This window comes from Rattus norvegicus, chromosome 6, assembly GCF_021556685.1.
Source record: "Rattus norvegicus strain SHRSP/BbbUtx chromosome 6, alternate assembly SHRSP_T2T, whole genome shotgun sequence".
Classification (NCBI taxonomy): Eukaryota; Metazoa; Chordata; class Mammalia; order Rodentia; family Muridae; genus Rattus; species Rattus norvegicus.
Window position 1 is genome coordinate 113,281,424 of NC_141539.1, and position 17,805 is coordinate 113,299,228.

Here is a 17,805-nt window from a genome sequence, read left to right on the forward strand (position 1 = left end):
TCAGCCATCTCCTGAAGGACACTAGAGAGGAAAGGTTCAGCTAAGTGCCAAGTGCCCCTTTCTTGTGCCTCCTTATACTTGTGAAAACGGAAAAGGCCTGTTCTGGATGTGTCTGTGACACCTCTAGAACTACCTAACCTGCCAAGAGACTGACAAAAGGCTGTCAAACAGAAGAGCCTCATTCACACAGTACAGGTAAAGAAAAACACACAGACGAACTTCTCAGCCTGACAGGGAGTCTTCCAAATCCGTTGGTTTATTCTTAATGGAGTTCCCCCCCTCCCCCGCCACAAACGGCCCCCACCCTCTGCGTCCCTCCTCCCACCCCCACCCCATCTCTCACACCCACCCCCAAACAGAGTTGAGAAGAAGGACATCAAGAGTTCCAGAAGGAGGCTGTCAGAAAACCTCTGGGGACAGGGATCTCCCTGTGCTGCAGACATTTGTCCAAGAACTGCTGTAGACCCACTACAGAGCCCATCTGTCCTGAGCTGGTGATGGCTTCAATTCTGGGCAGGTAGTTCTCTCTGATGACAAGGACCAGCTTCCAGGACTGGACCTGGTACTGTTTCACGAGGGCACTGCCACACACCTCCAGGAAGTCAAAGAGGAGAGTGGCTGTCACATGCGGGAGAGGCTCCATGTTTAAGACCTGTGCCAACCAGCGCCAGCCATGCTGTAAGCCGTGAGGGTGAGCCTCCTGCCGGTCTCTGTATGGCCACTGGAGCTGGATGATGGCAGCATAGAAACGGATCATCCCGGACATCCGTTTCAGAAAGTGGTCCTGTTCCTCCACATTGGAATCCGTCACTGGGTAGCCAAGCATCCGTCCATAATCCTCCAAAGCCATCCCTTCCTTGAAAGCAGGGTGGAAAGGAACGGAGTCGGGACACTGCCTGTGGAGCTGAGGGAAGATGAGGTCTCCCACTCTGGGGTGGAGCATCCAGATCCCAGAGGCCACGGCTCCAATGGGGAAGGCCACTTCGGGGTGAGAGGCCACTTACGACTCCCCTTGCTTGATGAACTTCTCTGCCACTTTGTACTGGACAAAGTGAAGCCCCTGAGGGTGAAGACTGACAGACACGGGATGCCCACCAGATTGTACAGGCTGACCAGAGAGCAGGCTGTGGAGTTTGTCAAAGAACTCCTTGAGCTTTGAACTTGTGCTGCTGGAGATCTGGCTCACTGGGATGGTGGCTGACTTCTGTCCATCTTGATCCTTCTGTCCTGACTGTCTTTGCTTTTGCTCAGGTCCTCAAAGGCCAACTCGCATTTCGCAGAAGCATCCTGAAGTCGCTGGTTCCACTGCATCGTCCCGTCCTGGACCTGCATGTTCGAGTCTTCCTTCCCCTGAGTCCCTGCTGGGCTTGTGCTGGGGGCCCTGTGACTCCTGTCGATTGATGCGGGCCTCCTCCTCCTCCTTGACTTCCTTGTCTCTGGAGATCTCCTGCTCTAAATGGATGAGGAGGTCCCTCATTTCCTGCAGGGCTCCCTCAGCCCCAGCTTGATTCTCTGCTGTGGGATAGCCAGTCTCCAAGGTGGTGGGAAGGAGTCCGGAGATGAAGCCGCACAGCTGCGTGCCCCGGCTCTGGAAGGTAGACAGGTCCACGTTCAGGAGGTCTCTGTGCTGCTGAATGGAGGCCTCCAGCTGCTGGTTGAGACAGGACCTCCTCTTGCAGGGGGTACAGGCTTCGCACACTGACCTGGTCTTTCTCATCAGGAAGCCGTTCCTACTCTGCCTGCTTCTTTTGCTGCTGCTGCTTAGCCTCTCCAAGATTTAGGGAGAGAAGCTTGGCTCTGCCGCCATGCTCAGCTCTCAGCTTCTTCTGATGGTCCAGGGCTTGTCTGCTACTCTTTTCCATCATTTCCTGTAAGTCCCGGAAATCCTTCTGCAGCTTCTACTCCCTCAGCTCCTCAGACCTCTTATGCTATTGGGATGCCATCTCTGAGAGGTCTAGCACCTTCCTCTCTTGCTCCTCCGGCTGCAGCCTCAGGCCCTCTGCTGCTCTCCTTCTGCTGGCCAATTTGTAGTTTCAGATGCAACCCTCCACTCTGATAGCCCGAGAGCACTGAAGTGCTACAGGGTCTGTGAACGGTGACTCATGAGTGCTCTGGGTTCCATTTGCTGTTGAGGGTGAGGGGATTGCACGGTACTTGTGCCAGGAGACTTAAGGAGTGAGGATTGGTTTTGGCCTGAAGCAGATCTAGAGGATGGAGAATTATCCTAGGGGGTGCCATATCTGGCAGTGGTGTGAGTTGGTGGGTGGGATGTGATCTACCACCCATCCGGAGTAACAGGACAGTATGGGAAATGAGATGCATTATTCTAAATCATGCTAGAGTCTCATCAGTCCCTTGTGCTCACGGTGCAGGAGGCCTTTGTTTCGGGACACCCTCAGGGTTTCCCAGCAGGCACCATTCCACATCATTTACCTTTAAACTAATTATATTTGAAATAAGGTCTCATTTGAAATCTATTTTGGAAAGCATTTTTTATCTTGATGTGCAACATTTTATTTCTTTATAAAACACGCAAAGACTTTAGCTTTTGGAAAATTATCTTTAATCCCAGATTCATATATTTCTTCCCACATACCAAGCATTGAATTAGTAAGGGATATTGTAATCCATTTCAGTACAAGGAAAATATTACAAAATATTTACAGGAAAATTTTAAAAATAACTCAATCACAAAAGTCAAGTTGGAATAATCTTTTTTCCTCCAGAATTTTCTACTCTAGTCCCCACTGCACATGAGTGAAAATGAGAAACTAAGACCTCCCTTACAGAATTGCCAAAATAGTGGGGGGATGAGACGGAGGATGTGGTGGTGTCAGAGGAAACAGGGGTTGGCAGCGTTCATTCCTTCACGTCCTGGTCGATTATAAAGAAACGCGTTGTGTGGGGATCCCAGCAGACAAACATTAGGAGGCTCCTGGAACGGGACTTGGACAACACCTGACAGTGGACATTGCTCTTCCCTCTAAGTTTAGCAAGAGTCTGTTGTTCCACAATCCAGTCCTCTGGAGAGAAGCCTGTCCTGGCAGGAGACTCCATTGCATCCAGGGTCTCCATGTCCCGGATAATCTGTTTGGGATATTTCATCTTCAAAGCCGCAGCTCGAACCATCATTCGCTGTTCTTTGTTCTCTCTCTCTCTCTTTCTTTCTTTCTTTCTTTCTTTCTTTCTTTCTTTCTTTCTTTCTTTCTTTCTTTCCTTCTTTCTTTTTAAAGGGATTGTGCTTTAATGGCAGCTGGGGAAGAGAACAAAAATAGTAATTCTGGGGGCACTGGGGTGGCCCAGGCCAGCTGGGCCAAGGAGGCTGGCTTCTTGTCTTGAGGGCTGGTGTGCACATGGCTGATGTCCTGGGACTGGACTCTTGGGGAGAAGCGGGAAGCTCAGAAGTCCATGGAGCTGTGCGCCAGGTAGTCCTTGTGGCCAATGTTGCTGACCTGCTTGGTCTGCATAGCTTCGAGTTTGGGGCAGTCAGTTATGCGATGACCAAGGCCTCCACAGAAGGCGCAGCCCTGTTCTCCTCCGATGTCCAGCATGGACTCATCCCCACAGTGCAGCACTTGCAGAACAGGTGGTACCTTCTGCTTGGCCTCCAGCAACAAGGCTTTGAGGTCCATGAGCACTGACTCATCGCAGGCCTTGTTGATAAAGGTGGTGGCGATGCCTGTGTTTCCCGAGCGCCCAGTGCGGCCAATTCGGTGCACATAGTTCTCGATTTCTTCAGGCATGTCATAGTTGATGACGTGCTGGATGGCAGGAAAGTCTAGGCCTTTAGAGGCCACGTCCGTGGCCACTAAGACGTCCTTCTTGCCTTCCCGGAATGCCTCAATGGCCTTGGTCCGCTCTTCCTGGTCTTTGCCCCCATGAATGGCCACAGCCTCAACTCCTTTGAGCAGGAGGTATTCGTGAATGGCATCCACATCTGCTTTCTTCTTTGCAAAGATGAGTACAGGTGGGGGCGTCTTCTGCAAGCACTCAAGCAGGTACACCATCTTGGCTTCCTCCTTCACATATTCCACCTCCTGGATGACGTCAAGGCTGGCTGCTCCAGCACGACCAACATTGATGGTGACAGGCTTGACCAGGGCGCTCTTGGCGAAGTTCTGAATCTTCTTCGGCATGGTGGCACTGAAGAGCAGAGTCTGCCGCTGGCCCTTGAAGTAGGAGAAGATGGTACGGATGTCACCCTCAAAGCCCATGTCGATCATGCGGTCAGCCTCATCCAGGGCCAGGTAGCGGCAGATGTCTAGGCTGACCATTTTCTTCTGCAGCAAATCCATGAGGCGGCCCGGTGTGGCTACCATGATGTGCACACCATGTCGCATGGTCTCCATCTGCTCCTTCAGCGACACGCCCCCGATGCAGAGCGCGCAGTGCAGGAGAGGGGAGCTGTCTTCCTGCAGCAGACGGCAGTAATACTCCAGGATGCCATGGGTCTGCCGAGCCAGCTCTCGCGAGGGGCAGATGATGAGTCCATAAGGCCCTTCCCGCTTGGAGAAAGGCAACCGCTTCTCTTGTTCCAGGCAGAACATGATGACGGGCAGTGTGAATACCAGTGTCTTGCCTGACCCCGTGAAGGCGATGCCAATCATGTCCCGACCAGACAGAATGGTAGGGATGCCCTGGATCTGAATGGGTGTTGGGTGGAGGATGCCCTTTTTCTTCAGGCCTCGAAGGATAGCTGCAGGGAGCTTCATTTCCTTGAAGCTCTTGATGGGTGGCGGGATACCGTCTCCTTCCACCAGGATGTGGTACTTCTTCCGAACACGCTCGTGCCGCTCTTCTGACATGCTCAGGACATAGCGCGGGGGTGTCCAACTAGTTTTGATCGGATCGTTGTAGGTAATGCCTTTGGCCATTTCCTTCACTGACATCAAGGCTCGGCCTTCAGCCACACTCTCCAGAATCTTTTCTTCTTCCTTCAGTTGCTTTTCCTTGGCGGACTCCTTGCGTGCTTCAGCCTTCTCTTTGAGGCGCTGGTGCTGATCCAGCAGGCTGACATTGGACTGAGGACCCAGCGTGATGTTGTCCTCGTCTCCTCCGGGCTCACTGCCACTGCCACTGTCCTGCTGCTCTTCCTCTGCAGCTCCCTTGCGTCTTTGCTGCAGCAGCTTCTGGAGCAGAAGCTGCCTGCGCTGCCGCAAGGGCACGTAGGGCACGTAGTCCTCATCTTCATCCTCTGAGTGGCTCGCACCTGCAGTCGCCTGGTTCCTGCGAGCTCGCTTCCGCTCGGGTTCCCACTCCTCCATCGTAGGCCGCACACATACGCAGTGCCAGGCCTGAAAAAACCACTTTTGTTCTTTTTCAATTCTCTCTACCGGGCTTCCCTTCTGGCTTGTTCTGTGTTGACAATATATTTGATTTTCCTCTTCAGTAAATAAAAAACAGAAGGACCGCCGAGTCCTTTCTGAGAAGGTGCCTTCTCTCCCTCTGTGTCCACCACCCAGGCAAGGCGATCTAGAAACCTCGAACCCTGGAAAGAATTCTTTTTATCAAATTTATGCTCACAGCATCAAATCGTATAGCTTGATAAAAATTTCATCTCATCATTACGAGGAACATATACAAAAAGAGCAGTGTAAGGTTTCATAAAACAATAAACTCAGATACCATTTTAAGAGATTTTTAAGAAATTTAGAGTAACCAAGACTATAAGGCCATTTGTGTTTATCAGGCCCTTAGTACAGCACTAGACCCCTCTCAAATATGCACCACCACACTTTGAATGGACATGCTCAAAACAATAAAGAAAAAGAAACAAAAAATTGTTTTCAGAGCTGGAGATATTGCTCCCTGGTCGAAAGCACCGACTTTTCCTGCAAATGTCCTGAGTTCAATGTCTGGCAACTGCATGGTGGCTCCCAACCTAATGTGTTCAGGATGCCCTCTTCTGGTGTGTCTGAAGACAGCTACATTATGCTGATATAAATAACTCTTAAACTTTTGTTCAGTTCATGAAATGAATGAAAAATGGAAGAAGCCACACGTTTTGTTACTAAGTTCTACTTTGAGACACAAAATAACACATATGCAGTTGACATAGACAAGACAGTTACATGGAGTCCTCGGCCATCCAGAGAAAACAAAGAGCAAACAGAAAGTTCAACTTCATCCCTTTAGATGTGAGAAAGACTTAGTGACAAACCAACTGACCAGAATAGGACAAAACTAATAAAAAGAAAACCTGGAGAAACATTACTCAGTTCATTTTGTTTGGCTACCTACATCTGGTGTGGGGCCTTCCCTTAAGAGTGGTTTTGTAAACAGTGAGACTCCTTTGGAGAAAATTAACTTTTCCTCTGTGAGCAGTTACTGGGGATAGTGTCTGGAACCAAACTACACAAGAACAGCCCATGCCCTGAACGACTGACCTGCTTCTCCAGCCCGTTTTGCTTGTTTTCATAAAGGACATCTAAAAACACTAGTGAGAGCCACCTGAACCTTTGTGATTGCCAAGCCTGGCCATTGTGAGATTTGTCTTCTCACCACTGCTAAGGTAAGCACACAATACACATTGTACTCTGGGAGTTTTTCTTGTGGGCAAGCATTTCTAGTTCTACCTTCCTTTCCCCTCATAGTCCTAAGAATCTACATCATAGTGCCTGAAGAAGACTCAAATATTTGGTACCTCTAACACTTAGCACAACTCACTTATTTTTCTGTACCAAGACTAGTCCCGGGGTTGGGGATTTAGCTCAGTGGTAGAGCGCTTGCCTAGGAAGCGCGAGGCCCTGGGTGTGGTCCCCAGCTCCGAAAAAAAGAACCAAAAAAAAAAAAAAAATGGACTATACCAAGACTAGTCCCACACTACTAAACATTATCTCTTGGTTCTTCTAGTTTCATTTCTGTGGCTGTGGTTAAAGTATTCCAGCAATACACAATTTACAAGGGAGGCGGGGGGTATCTGGCTTACAATTGCAGGATACAGCACACCAAGGGATGTCAAGCCCGCTAGCAAAATCCCACACACAAAAGCAAGAGTGACTTGCTTTCTTGCAGAGAAGGAAGGAGGGAGGAAAGCAGGCAGGCAAGGCAACTAATGAAAGATGCCAGGTTTGAGCAGCCCAGTCGTCAAGGAAGTCCGTAAGACTTCTGCTCCCCATCCCGGACACTCTGGGTAGAAAAATATGAAATACATATACTCCCGGAACTTCTGTATTCAGGACCCAAATCAACATACCTGGTGAACTTCAGCTTCTCAGAAGAAGGAAGATCCTTTCTTCCCAAGATATAGTTTTTCTCGGTTATCCTGGCTGCCCTGGAACTCTTTGTATAGACCGCGTTGCCCTAGATCAGCTATCCTGCGCGCCTCTGCCTCCACATGAACTCCAAGGTAGGAAGGAGAGAGTACTGTGTCTGGGCCTGGTCAGAGCTCTGGTAGATATACCTTTCCCCAAAGCCCCTCCTCCAAGGCCACACCTCGCGAGACTACCACACCCTGCTCCAAACAGAATCAAATCAGCACAATAAGGGAAGAAACAAAAGGGCAATTCTTACATCCCACTGGCTTCCTATGCTAATGAGAGACAAAAGAGCCTACTGAGTTCAAGGTTAAAATGATTAATGTGGGAAAACAGAAAGTTGGAGATCACAACCTGGACTGGAGGATAGGACAAAAGGGATGGATCTGTGTTCTTGAGGTCAACTCTCCTTTTCCACAGAGGCATAGCATTTGGGGTGCTTGCACCGTGATGAGCCCTCACTGTCCAGTGGAAATCTAGAGGAGAGCAATATTACAGTCACACAATTAACCCTAGCTGAAACCGAAGTTGGTACCAGGAACTTGGGAATTGCTATGAGAGGCACGACCATGCTTTTGTTGGAAGACTCTATTTGGGCACTTTGGTTTTGAAAGGCAGTGGAATGCTTTAAATGGGGCTCAATAGGCTATCTTAGTAGTAATATTGGAGACCTTGGTATTGAGAGTGATCTGAATTGTACAGATCTGGACCAAGAGTTTTTAGCGGACAGGTTCTTCAGTAGGTGGAGAAAAGTCTATTTTTGTAGTATTTTGATGAACAACATGACTGCTGTCTGCCCCTCTCTGAACAGTCACCTTGAGGCTAAGAGACCCAGATTATTGCAATGACAAAGGAAGTCTCAGAAATTCCCATCATAGACCTTTTTCTCTGCCTATATCTCATGAAGGGCATTTGGAATATGTATAGCAAGATAAGAAAAAATATAGAGAGTTCTAGTATTAAAGAAATGGATTTGGATTCTGAGTTCAAGGATATTAAACTGAACTGGAGAGTGTGGAACTTGTAGCAAGATCCAGGCTCGGTGGTACACACCTTTAATCCCAGGAGATAAAGCCAATCAGTTCTCTGACTTCAAGGCCAGCCTGAGGCAGCAAGTTCTAGGTATCTCTTCATTAACCATTACCTGCTTCAAAACCAAAACAAACAAACAAGACCCGGAAAGGTATCTATTCTCACACAGATCGTGTTGATGACAGCTGTAGTCTGTGAGTCCCAACACACATAATTAGAAGGCAGTTTGATTCCTGTGCAGACCCCTTGGTGCTGCTCTAGAAATTTGGCAAGCATTTGACATTGAGCTAGGACAAGGAAGTAGGCTCACATAAGAATATTTACATTTGGACTTATACAAAGCTCAAGGTAAACTCAATGGAAGTATGTGTCCTTTTATCTTGGTCATCCTGATAAGATCCTAGGTACAGTGACCAGGGGACTTTGTTTGTTGCCTGGTTTGATCACATTATTTTTTGCCTTCCTTGACTCCTCTGTCCTTGATCTAAGAACGGGCCCTCTTCTTTACAGGTACCTAGAAAAATATAAAAGCAGAGTGGAAAAAAATAAACCTGCTTCAGCCTCACAGTGTTCTCTGATTGTCTTTTTATATCCTCACCACCTCCCTGGAGTCCCTGGTTGACTGACTGAGCTGGCTTGGTCAGATTCCCCACCAGGGCCTGTGACCTCCCCAGCCATAGTCTTTTGACCATGTGCACTGTACCACATGGGACACTAGCATGGGGCTCGTGCAACACTCAGGGTAGAGTCCAGAGAATTTTAAGGTTAGCCAGGTAAAGTGCTCCAGGTACATTAGATTGCCTTGGGGTATCTGTTGCTTGCAGCTGCCCAAAGATCCTACATTTATCTATGAGCATTTATCATAAGTGCTAGGTGGAAAAACAATGCCTTGGTGAAACAAAAAAAATCACCATCAGAAAACCACAAATTTTACTCTGCAAGGAGCCATTCTACCCTAGAGACAGTAACGACAGTTAACAAGCTATAATAGAGACACCACCACTGACAATTGCAGCTACCTTTTACAAAGGTAAGGACTATCACCAGAAAAGAATAGACTGTAGTTGAATCAACTCACTCTGTGGCCATGACCTCCAAAACAGTTAGTGTTGTTTGTTTATTTGTGGTTTGTGACAGGGTCTCATACTGGACTCCGGATTTTTTTCCTAGAACTCAGTATGTAGTCCACACTGGCCTGAAAGTAGAGGCAAACCTCCAAATTCAGGCAAATTTAGTCCAAGTGCTGGATGCACAGGTGACCCACCCAAGAAATGCTCTTCTTTCTTTGGTGTTAGGGATGAGGAGACAGTGTCAGGGAGATTTCATCAACATCCCAGTGTCATGGAGCTGACGGATATTAAAGACAGGCTGTCTGGCTTCCACACAATTATTAGAAGGTCTCTTAACTTAGTCTGTTCATTAAATTTGGCAAATTAAACATGTTCAGAAGATTGGCTGAGTGCAGTGGTGTCTGGAATTAACTGGTTATAACCAGTTAGAAGTTTCTTGCTGCTTGTGGCTGCACACCTTTAATCCCAGCACTCAAGAGGAGATAATATGACCCTCAAAATGAAATTGTTTTAGGGAAAAGAGAAATTTCCTCATCACTCTCATCACTATTAGAGAAGTATACGTATGAAACCTTTGATTTGGAACGTGGTTTGACAATATTTATTAATTATGTAAATATTTATAACTCCCATCTTCATTCCTGAGACCCACTTTCCTGTATCTCCCAAGTGTTGAAATTAAAAATCTTTATTGCATCTTTGTTTATTTACATTTCAAATTTTATTCCCTTTCCCAGTTTCCCAGACATAAGCCCCAATCCCCTGCACCTCCCCTCCTTCTATAAAGCTGTTCCCCTTCCACACCCCCCCCACCCCGTCTTCCCTCCCCTACACATTCCCCCACACTGGGCGTCCAACAGAAGCTGGACCGAGGGCTTCTCCTTCCATTGGAGCCCCAACAAGGACAACTACATATGCAGCTGGAGCCATGGGGCTGTCCATGTGTCCTCTTGGGTAGTGGGTTAGTCCCTGTGAGCTCTGGTTGATTGACATTGTTCTTTTAGCGTTGCAAGCCCCTTCAGCTCTTTCAATCCTTTCTCTAATTCCCCCAATCCCTGCCATTCTCAGTTCAGTGGTTTGCAGCTAACATTCGCCTCTGTATTTGACATACTTTGGCTGTGTCTCTCAGGAGACATCTATATCTGCTTACTGTCAGCTTGAACTTCTTAGTTTAATTGATCTAATCAGTCTTGGTGGCTATTATATATATATATATATATATATATATATATATATATATATATATATATATATATATATATATATATATGGTGTACAGGTGGGGCAGGCTCTGAATGACAATTACTTCAGTCTCTGCTCCAAACTTTGCCTCCATATATCCTCCTATGAATACTTTTGTTCCCCATTTTAAGAAGTAGCAAAGCATCTGCCTTTGGTCATCCTTTTTCATGAACATCATATGCTTTGTGGATCATATATTGAGTAATATAAGTTTTGGGCTAATATCTACTTATCAATTAGTGCATACCACGTGTGTTTTTCTGTGATTGAGTTACCTCACTCAGGATAATATTTTCTAGTTCCATCCATTTGCCTCCAAATTTCTGAAGTCACTGTTTTTCATAGCTGAGTAGTAGTCCATTGTGTAGATGTACCACATTTTCTGTATCTATTCCTCTGTTGAAGGGCATTGGGTTTTTTTTTTTTTACAAGATTTTGCATATTTTAAATAAGGCTGCTATGAACATAGTGGAGCATGTGTCTTTGTTGTATTTTGGAGTATCTTTTGGGTATAGCCCCGGAGAGGTATAGCTGGGTCCTCAGGTAGTGGAATGTCCAATTTTCTGAGGAACCTCCAGACTGATTTCCAGGGTGGTTGTACCAGTGTGCAATCCCACCAACAATGGAGGAGTGTTCCTCTTTCTCCACATCCTGGCCAGCATCTGCTGTCACCTGAGTTTTTTTTATCTTAGCCATTCTGGCTGCTGTGAGGTGGGATCTCAGGGTTGTTTGATTTGCATTTCCTTGATGACTAAGGATGTTGAGCATTTCTTTGGTACTACTCAGACATTTGATATTCCTCAGCTGAGAATTCTGTTTTACTCTGTACCCCATTTTAAAGGGTTATTTGGCTCTCTGGAATCTATCTTCTTGAGTTCTTTCAATATTTTGGATATTAGCCCTCTATCACATGTAAGATTAGAAAGATATTTTCCCAATATATTGGTTGCTGTTTTGTCCTAATGACAGTGTCCTTGTCTTACAGAAGCTTTGCAGTTTTATGAGGTCCCATTTGTCAATTCTTGATCTTAGAGCATAAGCCATTGGTGTTTTGTTCAGGAAAATTTCCCAAATGTCCATGTGTTCGAGACTCTTCCCCACTTTTTCTTCTATTAGTTTGGATGTATCTGGTTTGATGTGGAGGTCCTTGTTCCACTTGGACTTAAGCTTTGTACAGGTTGATAAGCATGGGTCGATCTGCATTCTTCTACTTGCTGACCTCCAGTTGAACCAGCACCATTTGCTGAAAATGCTATGTTTTTTCCATTGGATGGTTTGGCTCCTTTGTCAAATATGAAGTGAGCATAGGTGTGTGGGTTCATTTCTGGGTCTTCAATTCTGTTCCACTGATCAACTCGCCTGTCTCTGTCCCAATATCATGCAGTTTTTATCACTATTGCTCTGCAGTACTGCTTGAGGTCAGGGATGGTGATTCCGCTAGAAGTCATTTATTCTTGAGGATAATTTTCACTACACTCTTTCTTTGTTATTCCAGAAGAATTTGGAAATTGCTCTTTCTTACTCTACGAAGAAATGATATGGAATGTTGATGGGCATTGCATTGAATCTCTACGTTGCTTTTGCCAAAATGGCCATTTTTACTGTATTAATCCTGCCAATCCATGAGCATGGGAGATCTTTTCATCTTCTGATGTCTTCTTCAATTTCTTTCTTCAGAGACTGGAGGTTCTTTTTTTTTTTTTTTTTTTTTTTTTTAAGATTTTATTCATTTATTATATATAAGTACATTGTAGCTGTCTTCAGATACACCAGAAGAGGGCATCGGATCTCTTTACAGATGGTTGTGAGCCACCATGTGGTTGCTGGGAATTGAACTCAGGACCTCTGGAAGAGTAGTCAGTGCTCTTAACCGCTGAGCCATTTCTCCAGCCTGAGACTGGAGGTTCTTATCATACAGATCTTTCACTTCCGTGGTTAAAGTCACAGCAAGGTATTTTATGTTATTTGGGACTATTGTGAAGGGTGTCATTTCCATAATCTCTTTCTTAGCTTGTTTAATCTTGAGTAGAGGAAGGCTACTGATTGGTTTGAGTTAAATTTATGCCCAGCCACTTTGCTGAAGTTGTTTATCAGGCTTAGTAGTTCTCTGGTGGAACTTTGTGGTCACTTAAGTATACTATCCTACCATCTGCAAATAGTGATATTTTGACTTCTTCCTTTCCAATTTGTATCCCTTTGACCTCCTTTTGTTGTCTGGTAGCTCTGGCTAGGACCTAGAGTGCTATATTGAATAAGTAGGGAGAGACTGGGCAGCCTTGCTCAGTCCCTGATTTTAGTGGGATTGCTTCAAGTTTCTCTCCCTTTAGTTAAATGTTAGCTACTGGTTTGCTGTGTATGGCTTTTACTATATTGAGGTATGGGCTTTGCATTCCTGATCTTTCTAGGACTTTTATCATGAAGGGGTATTGAATTTTGTCAAAAGCTTTTTCAGCATCTAATAAAATGATCATGTGGTTTTTTTTCTTTGACTTTGTTTACATATTGGGTTATGTTAATGCATTTCTGTATGTTGAACCATCCCTGCATCTCTGGGATGCAGCCTACTTGGTCACGTTGGATGATCGTTTGATGTGTTCTTGGATTTGGTTTACAAGAATTTTATTGAGTATTTTTACGCCCATATTCATAGGGGAAATTGGTCTGAAGTTCTCTTTCTTTGTTGGGTCTTTGTGTCTACTAGATATCTGGGCAGAAACACATCCCAACTCCATGGCGGCCCAGACTCCCTAGCCACAGCACACTCTCTTACACTTACATCGCTACATGAAAGAACACACAACAAAATACCCTTTGGTTCAGTGGATGAGATATAATTGCCCACCTAAACATACAAAGCCATATACACATCCATCCCTTAAGAACATTCATAACATCCTGTATAAACACAGAGTGGAATCTCAACGTCAGCTTCCATGCTTTCTCTGCTGCAGCTTCTCTAGGTCCCTCCTCTTGAAGAAATAAAGTTCCATAGTTGCTGTTGAAGTCACAGGAGACAACCTGATCCTCACTGTAGCCCAGGATGCCCTTTAGTGGGCCCTCGAATGCCTGCTTCACCACATTCTTGATGTCATCATACTTGGCAGGTTTCTCCATGCAGCATGTCAGATCCACAACAGATGCATTGGTGGTAGGAACACGGAAGGCCATGCCAGCCAGCCTCCCATTCAGCTCTGGGATGACCTTGCCCACAGCCTTGGCAGCACCAGTGGATGTAGGAATGGTGTTCTGGGCTGTCCCACGGACATCATGCCACAGCTTGCCAGAGGGGCCATCCACAGTCTTCTGAATTGCAGTGATGACCTGAGCTGTGGTCATGAGCCCTTCTGAGATGCCAAAGTTGTCATGGATGATCTTGGCCAGGAGGGCTAAGCACTTGCTGGTGCAGGATGCTTTGCTGACAATCTTGAGGGAGTGGTCCTATTTCCCGTGGTTCACTGTGTACAGGAAAAACACCTCAGTTACACAAACAGGCACTATCTCAAATTAAAAGACTGGGAAAAACTTACAGAAAAATTTCCCAAGAAACCCACTGAAGTAGTAATTCTAATATTCTAATATTCAATAAAATAGATGTTCAATCAAAAGTTATCGAACAGGTAGGAAAGGACACTACAAACTCATTAAAGAAGAAATCCAACAAGTTGATCTCTTAATTCTCAACATCTATGCCCCAAATGCAAGGGAAACCACATTTCTGAAAGAAATGGTCCTGAAGATCAAAACACACACTGAACTTCCCCAAATAATAGTGGGAGACTTCAACACCCCATCTCACTAATGGACCGATCATAGAAGCAGAAACTGAACAGAGACACACTGAATCTAATACAAGTTATGAACCACATGGATTTAACAGGTATCCAAAGAATGTTTCGTTAAACAAATGAATATCATTTCTTTTCAGCACATCATTTTACCTTCTCCAAATTGACCATATCGTCAGACATGAAGGAAGCCTCAACCAACACAACAACATTGAATGAATCCCATGCTTTACATCTGACACCGTGGATGAAGACTGGTCTTCAATATCAACAAAACTAAGAGGCAGCCCACATACACATGGAAACTGAACAACGCTCTACTCGGTGATATCTTGGTCAAGGAAAAATAAAGAAATTAAAGCCCTTTAGGAATTTATGAAAACTGAAGAGACAACATATCCAAACTTATGGGACACAATGAAAGCAGTGCTTAAAAGGAAAATTCATAGCTCTGTGTGCCTCAATAAAAAAATTGGCGAGATCATACACTGGCAGCATTACAACACATCTGAAATCTTTACAACAAAAAGAAGGAAATACATCCAAGAGGAATAGACAGGAGGAAGAAATCAAACTCAGGGCTGAAATCAACCAAGCAGAAACAAAAAGAACTATAGAAAGCATCAACAAAACAAGGACCTGGTTCTTTGAGAAAACTCAACAAGAGATAAATCCTTAGCCTAACTAAGTACAGGGAACACAGGCAGTATCTAAATTACAAAAATCAAAAGTGGAAAATCCCATTGAGGAGAGGGCTGGTCTCTTAGTTTAGCCCTGAGCTTTTCTTCAGGATCTTCTTAGTTCAAAACCACATCCTGGGTTGACACACTGTAGTGAGGAAAACAGTCAGCCAGAAACCAAAGGACAGAAGCCCAAGAGCAAGGTGAGTACATTGAGAGACTTTCCCAGAACTGTGCACTGGGTGGATTAGTTCCATGTTTTCATTTAGGCAGGTGGTGCTGTCTCTGCACAGTGATGAGGCCTGCATGAGACTTCCACCATGAAGTCAGCTGTGCTAAGGTCTGGAGCCCGTTACAGTGGGAAGCAAATACTGGGTCCTCGGGAAGAGCAGCAAGCCATCTTTCCCACTGAGCCAAACTCTTCAGTCCCTCCAAACACAGCTAAAATGTTTGCTGCAATAGGCATGCTTGACAGTCTTCATTATAAGCACTGCTGAGAGGTTGTTTGTTTGTTTTTGTTTTTGTTTTAAGTTTAATTGAAGACTGGTGCCCACCTGTAGTCCCGGACTGTGGCAGCTCAGGAAGGACAATGTCTTGAGCTCAGGCATTCAGGCCCAGGCTTGCCAACGTAGCCAAGACCCCCTCTTAAAAAAAAAAGAGGCTATATCATCTAATTTCAACACTTAGGAAGTACAGGCCGGTGGATCTCTGAGTTGGAGGTCAGTGTGGTCGACAAAGTACATTACAGGACAGCCAGACCTACATAGGAAAATCCTGTCTGCAAACCCAGGGTAGAGGGAAATAAATATTTTCAAATACTTAATAAATACTGGCAAACTTCCTTCCAAAATAAAGGTTCTTTATATATACTTCCCTAATGGTAATGATATTAATGAGGAAATTACCTTTTTCACCCAAACAATTTCATGATGAGGGTTTTATTATCTGCCTCTTGAGTTCTGGGATTGGGGCAGCACATCCAGCAAGAAATTTGTAACTGGTTATAACCAGTTAGTTGCAGACACCTCTGTACTCAGACCAACCTTATCAACATTTTAATTTGCCAAATTTAATAAAAATGTCTTAAGTCTAAGAGCAAATGATAACTGTGTGGAATCAGACAAGCCTGCCTTTAATATCTGTCAGGTCTGTGACACTCGGAGGGACTGAAATCTCTGTGACCCCATCTCCTCATTTCTAAAAGGGAGGAAAGAAGAGTGTTTGTTGGCCATGTCACTCTGTAAGTCCAGCACTTGGGACTTTGGAATTTTGCCTCTAGTTTCAGGACAGTCTGGACTACACAGTTCATTTCACGGAAAAAAATTCAGAGTATAGAATGATACCCTGTTTCGAACCACAAATGAACCAACAACTCTGACTGTTCTTGGAGGTCATGGCCACAGAGCACAATGGTTGAGTTATAGTCTTTTATTTTCTGGTGATGGTCCCTAGCATGGTAAAGGATAGTTGTAACAGTCCCTGTTGTCTCTATTATAGCTTGGTAACGGTCATCACTGTCCCTAGAGTAGCTCGGCTCCTTGTAGAATAAAACTTGTAATCTTGTGATGGAGATTTTTCATTATTCCAGGCATTGTTTTTCACCTGTATTTAAGATAACTCGAGGATACATCTGGAATCTTTGGGCAGCTGCAAGAAACAGACAGCACAGAGTCATCGGAAGAAGTTGGAACCCTTGAAGAACTCAGATGGCCTGACCTTCAGCTTCTTGGACTCTGCCCTGAGTGTTGCATGAGCCTTATGCTAGTGTCCTATGTGGTACAGTGCACATGGTCAAATAGCTATGGCTGGGGAGGTCCCATGGCCTAGGGTGGAATCTGACCAATCCAGCTCCCTCAATCAACAGCTCGTCCAGGGAGGTAGTGAGGACTAAGAAGGAAAGGATATTAGACAACACTGTAAGATAACTGAGGCTGAAGCAGGTTTATTTTTACCCAGTCTGCTTTTATACCATTCTAGGTCCATACAAAGAAAAGACAAGTTCTTAGAGCAAAGAGAGAGTAGTCTAAGAAGGAAAAAAATAATGTGATCAAACCAGGCAAAAAACAAAGTCCCCTGGTCACTGTATGTAGGGTCTTATCAGGATGCCCAAGATAAAAGGATTGCCACATATTTCTCTGTTTTGTTTACCTTGTACTTTGTGTAAGCCCAAATGTAAATATTCTTATGTGAGCCTACTTCCTTGTCCTAGCTCAATGACAAATGCTTGCCAAATTTCTAGAGCAGCACTAAGGGGTCTGCACAGGAATCCAGGTTTCCTTACAGATGTAATCAACCTGCCTTCTAATTACAGATGTTGGTGACCAGAGACAACAGCTGCTATCAACACTGTGTGAGAGAATTGATTCTTTTCTTTTTTGTTTTGTTTTCTTTTGTTTCGTTTTCATTTTGCAGTATATAAAGGTTAATGAAGAGACACCTGGAACTTACTGTTTCTGCCTGGCCTTGAAATTGGGGACCTCCACGGCTGTATCTCCTGGGATTAAAGGTGTGCATCAACAAGCCTGGACCTGAATGTAGCTGGGTAGGATCCTGTAACAACTTCACCACTCTCTTCATTTAATTTACTATCCTTGAACTCAATTTAAAATCAATTAATAAATACTTGAATTATATATATTATATTTCTCCTTTTAGCTTTCTATGCATATTGCAAATGCTCTCCATGAGATATAGGCAGAGAACAAAGACTATGATGGGCAATTCTGAGACTTGCTTTGTC

General features: G+C 44.9%; 1 protein-coding gene and 2 pseudogenes across 2 annotated transcripts; all 3 read right to left on the reverse strand.

The window, feature by feature from the left end:
• Positions 1-376: 376 nt before the first annotated feature.
• Gle1-ps2 (GLE1 RNA export mediator, pseudogene 2) lies at positions 377-2,429 on the reverse strand (annotated as a pseudogene).
• A 731-nt stretch (positions 2,430-3,160) lies between these two features.
• On the reverse strand, positions 3,161-5,271 carry Ddx41l1 (DEAD-box helicase 41 like 1; annotated as a pseudogene). The gene has a single exon (XR_015623271.1). The product of XR_015623271.1 is annotated as a DEAD-box helicase 41 like 1 (transcript).
• A 2,443-nt stretch (positions 5,272-7,714) lies between these two features.
• On the reverse strand, positions 7,715-13,936 carry LOC148005403 (glyceraldehyde-3-phosphate dehydrogenase-like). The gene is made up of 2 exons (XM_087555009.1): positions 13,619-13,936; positions 7,715-7,732 (listed from the first exon to the last, which is right to left on the reverse strand). Exons 1-2 carry the CDS (start codon positions 13,934-13,936, stop codon positions 7,715-7,717), a joined length of 336 nt encoding a protein of 111 aa, XP_087411135.1.
• Between the last annotated feature and the right edge of the window lie 3,869 nt (positions 13,937-17,805).

What these genes read in the sequence shown, in the direction of transcription:
- LOC148005403 (XM_087555009.1), bottom strand. Translation starts at nt 13,936, where the DNA reads ATGACCACAGCTCAGGTCATCACTGCAATTCAGAAGACTGTGGATGGC.